Here is a 15223-nt window from a genome sequence, read left to right as displayed (position 1 = left end):
AGCTGGGCTTGATGACAACATTATGTATCTCAGAAAAAGATGCAGCTGAGGCTAGTACATCGTCTATTATAGAAAAAGTCTGATGCCTTGCTGAGTAAAAAGTGTTTAGATGTAGGATTAATAGTGTGATAAAGATCTGTTAAGCTAAATGCTGACAGGAAGTTCTGAAAATCTTTAGATGAACGTAACTGAGCTGGCGTAGAGCGGTGAACAGATTTATCCAAAGTCAGATTTACAGAGGAAGTCATATCTGCACCAAGACCAAGCGAAAAATCCTGGAAATGCAGTAAGGTTGTAGTTAAATTGGGGAAAAACTCAGGTTCATACTAGGATGGACCATAGACAGAAATAAAAGCGAATTTGCGCCCAGCTATAATAGTCTTAATAAAGGAAATCCTACCATCCTCGCTACCAAAATGTCCCAATATATTGATTGAGATATTACACTTTAGTACTACTAATGAGCCCCTAGTGTTGGTGTCTAACGATGCAGATGCTGCTACATACTGTAGTAGTGCTTGTTCGAAAAACGATGAACGTCTACAGTTCTTAAATGAGATTCCTGTATAAAGGCAACGTCCACTCCTTGTCTGCGCAAGAGATCCAGACAGGCTGTGCGCTTAATTTGGGCATTCAGACCATTTACGTTCCAACTGATTACATGTAAACTACACATGTTGCCCCTCAATAATTAAAATTGTTTGTAGTATCCTTAAAATCAGAAGCAGGGTAATAACATATAGGTGCAATGCAGCAATCGGACCACAACAATCGCCTCTTGTGGGGTGTTGAAAAATTGGCTCTCTCCTCCGCGGGTTACTTCAAGTTTTGCAGGATATAGGAGAAAAGTGCGAAAGTCCAGAATCTGCAAAGTGTCCATAGTGTTGGAGAACGCCAGCCTGCGCTTAAAAGTGTGCGGGCTGTAGTCGGGGCTGTAGCAGATGGTGTTCCCTTGTATTTCCAAGGCGGCACAGCTCTGCGCAATCTGTCCTCCATGCCTCCTGCTATTTTGTCTTCCAGCTGGGCATGATATGCAGTAAGCCTTTTCTCAGACGCAGAAAGCCGGGTGTCTAGCTCTGCCAAAAACGAGTCTCACTTTTCTCCATATAGTCCATACACTTTGAAACATCAGTCTGTATGGCGACCATCTCGCCGCGAAATACAGCAAGTTAAGCATCCACCAGAGCCTGTGTCTTGCTTGTCAACTCCTTGATAACTTCAGCCATCATAGTGTGTGAAATACTATTAGAAGCCCAAAAAGTCGACAGGAACTTTTAACAAGTAGCGCAAAACATGTATTTTATAAAAGTTCAGGGGGGCGTACTGCGGAGCGATGATCGGAACCTTCTACATCCCTTGCGATGGTCATCCCCCGAACGGGGACTGTAATCTTGGCCAATTCCGGTCACTTTCCTGCTGGGACATGTCCGGTTGTGTTTGTATTTGGTTTAGAAGCCTTAATTGGTGATTTTTCACAGTGCAACATCCTGCTATACACTCTGTTGCAGTAGCTCCAGCTTCAACTAGCTAGCTAGTGAAACACGGAGCGGAGGAAGCATGCTGGCCAATCAGAGCAGACTGGGCTCCTACAGAGCGTCTCATACAATGGATGAATACAGGTGCAGCAGCCATGGGCAGCATGGAAATTAAAGTGTTTTTTTAACATTAAAGCATGTAAACATGTTCTAGTACAAACACAAAATGCAAGTATAATCCTAAAAAAATGCTATATAATAGTTGCCCTTTAAAGCTATAGTGTGTAGGTTCTGTCTTCCCCATGAGGAATTCTAAGTAATGACAACAAAACTGTCAGCGCATAGACATGACACAAGCCTTCTGTGAAAGCGCACCACCCCCACCCCTCCTTCACACGGTTGTTTGTAGCCAAGGAGGACACGGAGGATTAAAAAGAACATGATTGACTCTTCAGAATAGGTAATTATCTTCACTTGATTTTCTGGGTGCAAAAGTCGCCGGATGACCTTTTCTAAATATAGCCGTACTGAGAAATGGAGTTTTGCTAAAAGTCTTAATTAGCTTTGTATCAACTCATTTGGCAATGGTTTGAATGTATCGGAAGTTCGTTAATATAAAAAAGTTACCCACTAAAGCTTTGAAGTGATTATATGTAACTTTTAAATGTTTCTGAAAAGAAAAGACCTTTAATTAGCTTTGTATCAACTCATTTGGCAATGGTTTGAATGTATCGGAAGTTCGTTAATATAAAAAAGTTACCCACTAAAGCTTTGAAGTGACTATATGTAACTTTTAAATGTTTCTGAAAAGAAAAGACCTTTACGACAGCAGGTGTGGTAAAAACACTACCACTTTTGTCCAACGGGGCCGCTGGAATCAACACAAACTGAAAGTTACAAATAGCCACTTTAAGAAGCGTGTTGTTTTATTGTCCTCTGTTATTTCACTTTACATCATCTTTTGCTGTCTCTTTTTCTTCTCGTTTTTTCCTCACACAGCCACTACGCTAACTCTGACACCGGTCACCGGCGGTCCCTCACCTCTGTTGATCACCACTCAGGCATTGACGTCACTCACTTGCCTGCCGTTCTCACTCTCACGAATGCCTGATTTATGCTTCTGTGTTTAATAGTATATTAGAGTACGTTCTGGAATCTGCCCTCTGAATTACGCTACCCCATGGATGTATTAAAGGAACACGCCGACTTATTGGGAATTTAGCTGATTCATCAGAACTAAGATATTTATCTCCGCGTGCGTTGCCGTAAGCTGTCTGACGGCTCCAGCATTAGCTTAGCGCCAGCACAGATCCTGCAGGTAACTGGTTCCAACTAGCCTACTGCTCCCGAATTAGATAGTGACAATATCGCCAACATGTTCCTGTTTACATGTTGAGATTTAGAATACAGCGTGTACAAAAACAACGTTACATGAGACACAGCCATCTTCTAACAGTAAACAAAACGGGAACTAGATTCTCAGACAGGCTTGCTGCGAGCATATCACTCCGCCCAAGTACTATATTCTTCCGCCTGAGAATATAGTTCCCGGTTTGTTTACGGTTAGAAGATGGCTGTGTCTCATGTTAAGTTGTTTTTTGTACACGCTGTAACTCTACCAATCACAATATGTAAATAGGAACATGTTGGTGTTATTTTGTCACTTATTCGACGCAGTAGGATTACTGGAACCATTCACCTGCCTGTTCTGTTATGGGCTGATGCCGCTGTAGCCGACAGAGAACATTACAGCACGCACGGAGATGAGAAGGGTATGTATCGACTTGTCTAACTCTGGGGGTTACGGTGAATAAAATAAATTCCCAATACGTCGGCGTGTTCCTTTAAGCGATACCATCGTAACAACGTCCACTAAAGATGTGACCAATCAGTTGGGTAAGATAGTAGCGCATGTCGTGTATGGTCACGTGAGTATCAGTGTAGAGGGGTTCAGAGCATGCAGACCTTAAGAGGAGGTTGTACAAATTATATTTTGTAACCTAATTACTAGTTATTATATGACACCCATCCTTAATGTCATTGTTTATATTGAATTTGTATTTTTCTTATTCTGTTTATTTCATTTAGCCTGTTGAGCAAAGCAAAAATGTCTATTTTGAAAAGATTGCTTTTTGTTATTTAGTTTTGTAAAATATTGAGTTATTTGAAAAAAAAGTATTTATTTATTTATTTATTTTTTCGCAATCGCAGTATTGTCAATCGCAATCGCTATATGACTTTTTCTTCAAATCGTGCAGCCCTAATAGAAAACTGGCTCGGTATGTCGTCATACCGAGTGAGAGTAGAAAAATCAGTTGAAACCAGAGCGTTTAGAACAGTGGAAAATCTGAGGTTTGGGCTCACAGGGATTTCTTTTAAATACATTTACTTTATTGTTTGAAGCTTTGCCCACGTTTCATATGAACAGCCGACATTGTAACATTATAGATCACAGAAAGTATGGAAAAGCATAATATGTTTCCTTCAAACCTCCATCCATCCATCTTCGTCTGCTTATCCGGTGTCGGGTTGCGGGGGGAGCAGCTCCAGCAGAACCTTCAAACCTGGTTTCTGAAACAGGGCTCAGGTCCTTGCACAGCACATTGTGTTGACAGATTCTACCATGTTGCCAGGCATCAGTCTGTTGAATAAAATGCACCTCTCTTGATTGTTCACATCGTAAACAAAACCCTGACTGGGCGTTCCTTAACGACTTCACAGTGTTTCTGTCTTTACAGAAATTGGTCAGTTGTTGCAGTAAAATTAATGATTAAATCCTTGTACTACCAGTTTGAGTGATTTGGTGGAGCTATAAAATACATAATGTGCTTTGGGCACTCCCATTACTGAGCTTTAGTGCAATTTGATTTCAATAACCAAGCCCGTGTGTCAAATACATGAGGCATTCGTTGTGATCTGGCTGCAGTGCTGGGAATGTCACCACACTTCTTGTGTGCTATACCGCCTGGTAATTTAAAAAAGACAAGACAAAAACTAAGCTACTGAACACTATAAGCCACAAAGTGCTTTACAGTGCAGAAAATACATAACTGACGTGATGTCAGGACAATAACTCACACCAACTAGTAGTTGCCTTGTCTGTATGTAGTTAACTTCTATGTATATATGTCACACATCTTTCTTTATGTCACATTATTTCACTAATGAAAATAAAAGAAGTAGCCGCCTTGTTCAGTTAAACCTTGTTTTTTTACATTGTATTGTTGACACAGTCCAGAGGCAAACTGGTAACAGGGGCGATTTCAGGATTTTTGTAGTGGGGTGGGAGATCCGAATACAATACACATTTTGGATAGACTTGGACGGTATGGGAACGCCCACTAAAACATCATTTCGATTTATGCCGTGGGGGAAAACAAACCATTAGAATGAAGTGAAGTGTAGACCTTGTTAGCGGTAAAGTTGCTGTGTGGCGTTCTGCGCCTCTAATAAGATCTTCAGTTTTATGTACTGCCGAATAGACAGATGGAGCCGGTGTTAATACCACTAACCTCGCTGCTACAGTCAAAACTGTAATAGTTAGATGGAATTTATTCATTTAAAATGCTAAGACATTCTAGTCTTTAATGACCCTGGGATAACATTACTGATAATACAGCCAAATTTAATCATCCACCCTGTGCCCCCCTTCTAGACTTATTATTATTGACTGGAAGTTATTGCCAGTCTGATAGTGATAAATATAACCTCATGTTTCATAAAGATTTTCCAACATGTTTTCTTCAACATAGTTAACAGTGTAAATTAATTTATAGAGAATTACTAATAGAATAATTGTTGTTGTTGTTTTATATTGTAATATGACTTTGATTGTACATACAACAAAGCTTAAAGGACAATTCCGGCGCAAAATGAACCTAGGGGTTAATAACATATGTGTACCGAGTTGAACGTTCTCTGGGATTTTCATGCTAATCAAATGCATCTCTAGCTTTGAACAAGCTACCGCAAACCGGTGGTTAGCTGCTAACGCTAGCTTTTGGGGCAGATGGTAAATCGCTATTTTATACCACTAACAAGGCTCTAAATAGCACCACACTTCAACAGTAGCATAATGAGGGTCCCTTCGTGTAAACCAAAGCGTTGAGAACTTTGTAAGTGTACAGACAAAAAAGATATATTCTAAAGACAGTAGCATTCATGTTTACATGAGGGCGGCATCTTGGAAAACAGTCATGAGCAGTCGAATAACGAACAATGTGTTTGAGCTATGTTACTGGTTGGATGGTGTTCGTCGTTTGGCTGCTCGTAACTGTTTTCCAAGATGGTGCCTGCCTGTAAACATGAACGCTACTGTCTACTTGTATGTCATGTAGGGACCCTCATTATGCTACCATTGAAGTGTGGTGTTATTTTGAGCCTTGTTAGTGGTATAAAATAGCGATTTACCATCTGCCCCGAAAGCCAGCGTTAGCAGCTAACCACCGGTTTGAGGAGCTTGTTTAAAGCTAGAGACGCATTTGATTAGCATGAAAACAGATCCCAGATAACGTTCAACTCGGTACACATATGTTATTAACCCCTAGGTTCATTTTGCGCCGGAATTGTCCTTTAAGTTCAGGGGCCAGCCTTTAATATAACACTATACAACACCTACAGTCTCAAATTCTCATCATCTTTATTTATAATTAATACAAATCCAAAACAGACAGATACATACTTTATACACCACACGTTCACTGAGGTCTGCATTACGTAGCTGCTGTGCAAAATTTGACAACGTATTTTTTTTGTCGTAGAACTTTTGTGCTAAATATGAATTAAGAAAAATACTAATTAAGTTTATTTCACGTATTTTGTCCTGAGTAAACAGGGGAATTAAAGGACAGAGATGGATGCAATGCTCTGATGTTGGTAAAGACTACAGTTATATAACCGGTAGCTGACCAGTCAGTGCCAGCAAAAGTGCCATATACACGTTATCATCTAGGCTGTAACCTGTAACTACTTTTCATCCGCCTAGGCAATCAACCTCTGGTCCCTATGTGAGTCCGTGCCTGACACAAATGTCCTCATAAGGGAGCCACTGGCACCTTGGCAATAATAATTTCCCAAATAATACACAATAAACATTTAGAAGTGCATGAGTTGGGATCATATAATGCTTCTGAAGTAATACAATTGAAATTAAGAATAGCATTTCAACTGTCTGCTTTAATTTTATGTGATCTATTATACTCTGGTCATGCTTTTAATGTACTCATCTATCCTACGGATATTACAAAACGGACCACAGATGAGTGTGAAACTTGACTGTACTATCATCCACACCAGAGCTGTGGGTCTCATGTGTGGCTATAAAGCATGAGCCTACAAAAGTAGCTCACTCTCTGGTGTTTGGACTCAGAATTTTCAATTCTACTCCCACAAACACAACACAATCAAACATACAAGCAGTCACCCCTGGTCTTAGAGTGGTTCATCAGTTTTTAACTCTATGCTACCACCTGGTGGATGCAACAAGGTTTCTGGTATAACACTGTTCTGTGTGCTTTCCCCAGCACGGTCACATTTACCTGTATAGAATATGTTTTCCTTATTTCTCATTGGTGTTTATCTCTACAGGATTTGGTGGACTGGCGGAAGCCCCTGGCATGGCAGGTGGGCCACCTTAGAGAGAAATATGATGCGTGGGTTCACCAGCCAGTCGACAGACCAATCAGACTGTTTGGAAACCCCTTCCTGGAAGCCAGCACCAAGACTTCATGGTAATAGACTCTGTATATAGACACTCTGTATATAGACAGTGTGTGTGTGTGTGCGTGTGTGTACATGTTTGTGTGTGTATGTTTGAGTGTGTACGGTCAATATGATTTTTATGAAATATGCATTCAGTTTTATAGACTTTCAAACAAAACTTGGCTTGGTTTTACATCTTTGTCCATTCCTGAATGGGCTGTGGGGGTGCATCAGACAAAACAAGTTTGGGAACAACTGTACTAACATTCAAACAGTTATTGTCAGTGACTCCTAAGCCTATTTTAACACTGATGGCTTAAGATCTGTTCCACCCTCATTCACTTTCATACAATTCACCACAGTCACACAGCTGTCAAGTTCAACAAGCAGCTACACTGGAGCAGCTGGTGGTTTCTAGAGCAGCTTCAGAGTCCCTATTACAGGAACACAGAACATTTGTTTTTCACTTTACCTTCTTCAGCTTTTTCAGCTTTTCTAAGATCCCTGCTCTCCTGGCCATTAGGCTGCATCACCCTCAAGATGATATGATAGGGTAGCAAAAATAAAACAAACATGACAGAAAGGACATTTCTTCTTCTAAAAAGATTAAGATTATGACCGTATTGCTATATGCTCTCTTGCTACAGGTACTGGGTGCCAGTGGTGTGGCTTCCTGTTGTGTTTTATTTCAGTTGGCACTGCTACACCACCCTGGCTAAGGGCACTACCAGGCTAGAACTCACTTCAGGTATTACACACACACGTGCCTGCCCTCACACACAGCCATATTACAATGCATGCTGACATTATGAAGACATTAGCACCAGACATTCTTGCACACTTTCGATTTCAGTTACACATCCACATTCTCAGTTTTGTACGCTCACAACCATACAATACAACATGTTTGTTGTCATCATTTTCATGCCCAGTTAATGTGTGTATACATCTATGTCAATATTTGTGTGTGTGTTCCCAGACTTCTCTATCCCGATCCATGTGCACATTTTCCCACTGCTCTTTTTGTTGGGCTGGTTCTTGTGGTCATTGGTCGAGTACTGCATCCATCGCTTTGTCTTTCACATGAAACCCCCAGCTCATAACTACTACCTCATCACTCTGCACTTCCTCCTGCATGGACAGCACCATAAGGTACAAACGCATAACGCCACTGAGGCTGAGGGACAGGGCAGGTCTCACTCTCCTAAAACAGGTTCAATCTTTAACTTGTATTTGTTTATTATGCGTACTTTATGGCACAGTTAATGAATAGCGTTATATTGCTACAACTGTCTTCCTATTCCACATAGTTTCAATTTCACATTGAGTTTTGTTTTCTGAATGCAAATGGAGGATTATCACTATTTAGAATTAAATCAATGATTATGATTCTCTTAAAACAAACAAAAACAAACAAATGCTTTTTGTGCTTTTGAAACCCCGAAAAAAGTGGATACAGTACTGTCAACTTGTGTTAAATAATTCATTTTTATGGTAGTTTCTCTGTTGCTTCTCAGTATCATTAGATTAGATTAAATAGACTTAATTGATCCCAAATTGGGAAATTTTAAGTGCTACAGCATCAAACTATCAGACACACAGCACACATACAGAATATACAAAAAATAATAAATAGGATAGAATACAAGAACAAATATTCAAAAAATAAAGATAAAAAAAATACAAAGGGAAGAATGTACAAATGTATATACAATTTGCAAATAAAAATGTACAACTACTTAAATAGTATTTATAAAGATGTAAGTAAAATGTCTCTGTGTATGATGTCTGTCTCCACAGTCTCCGTTTGACGGCTCTCGGCTGGTCTTCCCCCCCGGCTTGGCCTCCTTAATGGTGGGAAGTTTATATCTGTTCCTCTGCAGCACGCTGCCAGTCATCCTCGGGACATCGGTGTTTGTCGGAGGACTGTGTGGCTACGTGGTGTATGATATGATCCACTACTACCTTCACTACGGCTCGCCAAAGAGAGGCTCGTATATGTACAAACTGAAGGCCTACCACGTCAAACACCACTTTGAGCACCAGAGAGCAGGTGAGCTCTGGGAACCTGAATTTGCTAGACATACAGTATAGGCAAGGCAGGGCAGTTTTATTTTTAAAGCACATTTCAGCAACAAGGCAATTGAAAGTGCTTTGCATAAAACATTCAAGAGCAGTTACAAACAATACAAACTGCATTTTTTGGGGAGTTTCCAGATTTGTGGTGCATAAAAACTGGATGCTGCTTCTCCGTGTTTGGTTTTGACTCTGGGGACAGAAAGTATGGAGCTCCATAAGAAAGCAGACCGATCCCAGACGACCTGAGAGGTCCATTCAGTGCTTCATAAACCAACAGTAGTATTTTGAGAGACAGGAAGCCATTGTAAAGATCTCAGAACTTGAGTGATCCACTTTCTTGGTCTTACTGAGGACTCCAGCAGCAGAGTTCTGAATCAGCTACAGCTGTCTAATTGATTTTTTAGGGAGACACAGTTTAAGTAGTCTAGTCTACTGACGATCAAAGCAAGGACAAGTTATTTTTAATCTGGCTGAGACATAAGTCCTTTAACCCCTGATATATTCATAAGGTGATAATAGGCCGACTTTGTAATTGTCCTAATGTGGCTATTGAAATTCAGGTCTGAGTCCATGACTACACCTAAACACAATAGGCATTGGACCAAGGAAGATCCTATGTGCTAATTAGGTTTGATTCTCTTTGCTTCTGTTTGTGTTTGATCTATCTAATGTCATCTCTTTTTCTCTCTCCAGGTTTTGGAATCACCACCAAATTCTGGGACCACCCCTTCAACACAGTCATCCCCGATGAGAAATTCTAATGCAGAAATGGCTCTCCTGTAGGGCCATAGGACTTATCAACCCTCCTGAGCAACCAGCACACATCATATAAGCGGTTCACACACAGTTCATTCAATCTCTGCAGCCATTGCTTTCACAACAAAGGAGGAGTCTCCACTTCTGCGGACATATCATCCTGCTTTTTTATTCCAGCCAGCAACACAGCTTTTTGTGTATTTGTGGACCAGTCCGCACTGTATCCGCATCATCATGCACAGTTGTAAGGCCTTTCTGTGCCATTCTTTATAACCAAACCAACATTTACTACTGCTTTGCTCCTCACTGCACCGACCTCACCAGCCAAAGCATCACCTGGCAGCCATTCACAACATCATAATGTACAGCTAGGAGGTGTCATCTATGTATTTTGTTTGTTGTGGTTAAATTGAATTTGAAGGAATTAGATGATTCCTCTATCGCTGTAGAATACTGCAGAGCACATTCAAAACTATTCACACTCATTGTGATTGTCATTCACTCAAAATACATGCTCTTTCACTGGTTCCTAAGAATGCCAACAGCATAAGACAAATAACTGTACACCCACATTACCAATGGACACACACACACACACACACACACACATACACACTTTCGTAGCTCCCTTCAGAGGACAGAGGGTAAAAGAAGTGAAAGATAGTGGATGAATGTGGAAGACTGATAAGGAATTGGATGGGACAGAGAGACAGAAAGTGTGTGAGAGAGTGTATGTAGAGACTGAGCAAGAGAGAGCCCCCAAACTGTTGAACCAACTCAGGACCGTCAACAGAAGTTCCCTCCACCATGATTGGCCTCACTGTAGTTTTTTAAACAGCTGTGAACAGCTGCGACTTATTTGGCAATTTAGATTTCATTTATTATCAGCAAAGCTGCAGAACTGAAACTATACTGTAGAGCATTAATGCAATGTACTCTTGATGTCATGTGAAACAGAGCCTGAAATGTGGAGATATATTTTTGCGAGTCTTTTGTAATATTTCCTCCATTTTCTTTTCTTTTCGTCATTAATGATACAAAAAGATAAAAATATTAAAAAAATATTTTGTAAGATGCTTTGTACAGAAGAGGAGATTCTTTTTGCACCAGCTTTAAGTCGTCAGAGAGAGCAGATATTTTCTTATTGGTTAGACATTACGAAAATGCATGTAGATATAAAGGTGGATGGATGTAGTGTTTCAGAGGGACAGAGTAAAGGCATGAAGCCAGCCTGTCGGACTTCCTGCTGTGGGGATCTTGGGGTCAAAGGTCACAGATTCAGCTAGGTGACAAGAGTGGGTTTATTTTCTCCAGACCCCCCTTCAGGTCCCACTCCGTCCAATTAAAGCCATTTTTTTTTAGTGGCCCTGCAGATCCCCGCAGATTGACGATGGATCAGCCATCTGACTGGACAGCAGCAGGTCTTGATGGTGACTGGCGGATCCTCAAAATGTCTCTTCTAAACACTCGACAGCAACACTGGTAACTACAGCAGAACAACTTTAATTAAAACAATTTATATAAATAGGTAAAGCACAGTGGGAATATACTACAACTGCAGAAAATCTTTTTTTTATATCCCCTTTTCTAGTTTGAAGAAAGACCCTGCTACATAATATATATGTACATACAGTATGTTCTTACATATGTGAAATAACATGCAAGACCATTTTAATAACAATTTTCTAAGAACAGTAAAATAATAATGCATTAAAATGATTCTATTTCCAAATCTTTTTTTCTTAATATTCAGTGCTGCTTCAGGTAAACCTTAAGAGGGCTCAGTCACCAACTGATAAAAAACCAGTTGAGCAGGTTTCACCAGGGCTTGCAGGCTTGAGCTATAACTGCACCAAAATGTCAAACTGTTGTCTGCAGCACACATAGTTTATATAAAACCATAACACTGTCTGTCTTATGCTGCACACTGTCCAGTTCATATGAATGTTCAAGGCATCATGAAAAAAAATAATTCTGACGTTAATATAATGACTACATACATAGCCATTGCTTCACAAAGAACCAAAAAAAATGTTTGGTGATGGTGAAGATAGTGAACACCATAATAATGATTAGTGTAATAATGCATACTGATTGTGTCGGCTTCTTGGCAAAGTTAAATTATTCCACCTGTTGGAAAAAAAATTACATACAGATCTTATTAACGTATATTTATATGATACAGATAAAGGACAACAGCTTGTAAGCCTTGATTCTGACTGGTGAACTTTTCCTGTTGCTAAATTATGCAGCATAAAATTTCCTAAATCTGTTTACTATATGTTTAATAACTTTTATTTTGGAATTTTAAATGTCTATGCAAAAGCACGCCTATTTGTAAATAATAATAAAAAGTATATGTATAATTCTGATGTCCGTCTGTCTTGTACTTTTTGTTTGATTGTTGTTTATTACATTTATAGGGGCACTCTTTATTGGAATTTTCCAAATTGGGAAATTTCAGTGATTCAGCAGCAAAATATCAGGCACACATACAGATTATACAAGAAATAATAAATAGGATAGATTACAAGAACATTATTCAAAAAATAAAGATGAAAAATACAAAGGAAAGAATGTACAAACATATACAAGTTGGGAATAAAAATGTACAACTACTTAAGTTGCACTTTGTGCAGTATTGTAATGTATATGGGTCTTATCTAACACTCAGTGATGAATTTTTAAAAAGTTTGGAGCACACTAACAATTTGACATTGATATGTGTCATGGGGACCCTCTGAAAAAAGTTGATAATTTCTTATAATAACTTCTGTTGCTCTGGAGGAGCTTTCTCAAGACAGAAAATAAACTGTGATGATGTCAGAGTGATGCCTTCATGGTTATCTCACTTTGGCTTAGAGGCTTTATGCACTGGGAATAGAGTTTGAAAGATGTGGCCATTTACCAGGCAGTTGCATTGTGAAAAGCGTATAAAGTTGCAAAAATAATAATAACATACAAATTAAACATCAAAGCACTTTCAGAGAGCTCCATTTATGTTTAACATAGAGCATTCGTTCCCAACCAGGGATGTTGGTCGATCAGTCCACCACTTTGGGGATGCCTTGCGCTCTCTTTCGTCTAAAAGAGAGAGAGAGAGAGAGAGAGAGAGAGCGCGTGTGCGAGTCATAGCCCGCCTTGCTAAGTTTTATAGTGGCAGGGAGAACCGGGTCGGGCCGCTTTAAAAAGAGTCAAAACAGAGGCCTGCCCGGTCAGCGACAGCACGTTCATTAAGGGCGCTGACCCGATAATCGGCCGTTGGACAGTCTGGCGAGGTCGGTGACTCGAGTCTGTTCAGTGTGTTCCGTGCCGTCGTCCGTCGGAGGGGCTGTCAGCCTTTATTTTGGCCGACCTGATAGCCGAGACACACCAACCAGACGGCCGACCGTTGACAGAAAAGCCAGTCGGAATGATCAGTCGGGTCCCCGAGGTCCAAAAAACTGCCTCGGAACACACTGAGGCAACACACCGACTTGAGAAACGTAATACGTCTCCATAGCAGCAGGCGGCACTACTCTGTATTGTTGCCCAAGAAATGAAAACCGGCAGCTGATTGGACGAACCCGTCACATGGGTTTGTTTTCTCCGGAAATTCAAAGCCAGACTGTCATGGCGGCCGTTCAGAATACGATCTCATATTGTACTAAAATAGTTCACTGAAATGGGTTTCTGAAAACATTTTAAGCAAGAAATAGGCCATGCAGTTGCTGAATCTGTCTTCATTTCAGATTGACAAAGGTCAGTTTAAAAGATTTTCGTCAGATTTTGAGAGAGTCTAGTCACTCTAGCTCATCCGACTCGTCATTTCAGGGTGAGTCCCGACTGCCCTGTCTCCAACTAAACATGTCAGGTCGGCCAAAATGAAGGCCGACAGCCCCTCAGACTGACGACGGCACAGGACACACCGAACAGACTCGAGTCACCGACCTCACCAGACTTGGCCGATTATCGGCTTGGTGTGTCTCGGGCTTAAGAGACACACAAAGAGAGGAAACCGTTTTCATATATTTTTTCACTGACTCAGCACTGGCGGGCCCGTAGCCCTTATTTAAGCGGTCAGTTCTGACTGATCCTAATAAACTCGTCATCTGTCCGTAGACCCCTGGCTTCTTATCCTAAGAAGTAGGCTAAGCAAGAAGGGGAGGAAGGGGGGGCGGAGATGAGTCAAGCCTCTTCCTAATTTGACATCTACTAGCCTGTTTGATGCCGAGGTTTCAAGCCTCTGACGTCACCTGCTTCACTCCGCCTCACTCCGCCCCGAGATCTATGCACATCTCTACATCTACACACACAGATCTATTAACGTACACAGGGTATCTAAGACTCCTCTACCTGGAAAATGGTGTGAAGTGGGGTTATTTCTGTTTTGCCGGATGTCGAGCACAGAAGCAAAATAAAACATCCGGTTCATTTTCAAAATAAAATACACCATGCTCACGGCTGATCATATTTCCCTGCACTACACCTTGAATCTCTCTGGATCGAAACAAACTGTTGTTGGTTTTGTGGTTCTATTCTACGTGAATTCGCGAGATATTGTGGGTCCTCATGACTACAGCTGTCAGTCATGGCCGCAGCCGTGCCGCAACAAATCTGGACCTAGTATTGACGGACGGCGGAGCACGCAGCAGACACGCAGCGGAGCCGGTCGCAAAATTACGAATCCCACTATGGCCACGCCAAGACCCGCCCTACGAAGCAGCCTGATTGGTTGGGGTTAGGCATTTCACCTCGAGTGGTTAAGGTTAGGGTTAGGGGTTGGTCAGGGGATAGGACCTGTACATGTAAGCATGGACGCCTGGCCAATAGTAGCGTGTGAACGCTATTGAAGGGCGGGTCTTGGCGTGGCCATAGTGGGATTCGTAATATCGCGAGCCGGTCCGCGGCCGTTCTGCATCCAGTGGAAATCAGTTAGTGATACCCTGACTTCCCGTCTAGTGTCACCATGAGGTCGACATCTTTTAATTTTCAAAATTTTTCTGATATATTACTAATTACTTAAATTAAAAAAAATACTTTACCTGAAAGACAAACTAGCATTAGCGTAATTTAGCATAAGGACAGACATTTAACTTTATGTTGGCTTAAAAGAAGGATTAATGTTACCTCTCGTGCTAGGCTATTAAATTCAACATGTTCATAAGAGTACAATAATGTAACACATTTTCATCAGTGAAATGTTATTCCACGTTTCTTAGGTTTGGCAATTA

The 15223-nt window shown here is 40.8% G+C and overlaps 1 protein-coding gene across 2 annotated transcripts in view; it reads left to right on the top strand.

The window, feature by feature from the left end:
* Nucleotides 1–11538, top strand: part of fa2h (fatty acid 2-hydroxylase) — a 63973-nt gene extending 52435 nt beyond the window's left edge. For both annotated transcript variants that reach the window (XM_039809668.1, XM_039809669.1), the window contains 5 exons: nucleotides 7062–7204; nucleotides 7823–7923; nucleotides 8155–8327; nucleotides 8976–9228; nucleotides 9948–11538. In XM_039809668.1, the coding sequence (XP_039665602.1) occupies nucleotides 7062–7204; nucleotides 7823–7923; nucleotides 8155–8327; nucleotides 8976–9228; nucleotides 9948–10015 (738 nt within the window). In that variant the 3' untranslated portion in view covers nucleotides 10016–11538. The remainder of the gene's footprint in view (nucleotides 1–7061; nucleotides 7205–7822; nucleotides 7924–8154; nucleotides 8328–8975; nucleotides 9229–9947) is intronic.
* The last annotated feature ends 3685 nt before the right edge of the window (nucleotides 11539–15223 follow it).

This window comes from Perca fluviatilis, chromosome 8 (assembly GCF_010015445.1).
Source record: "Perca fluviatilis chromosome 8, GENO_Pfluv_1.0, whole genome shotgun sequence".
Lineage (NCBI taxonomy): Eukaryota > Metazoa > Chordata > Actinopteri > Perciformes > Percidae > Perca > Perca fluviatilis.
Note: the sequence above shows the minus strand (reverse complement) of the source record. Positions and strands in the feature narration are given on the sequence as shown.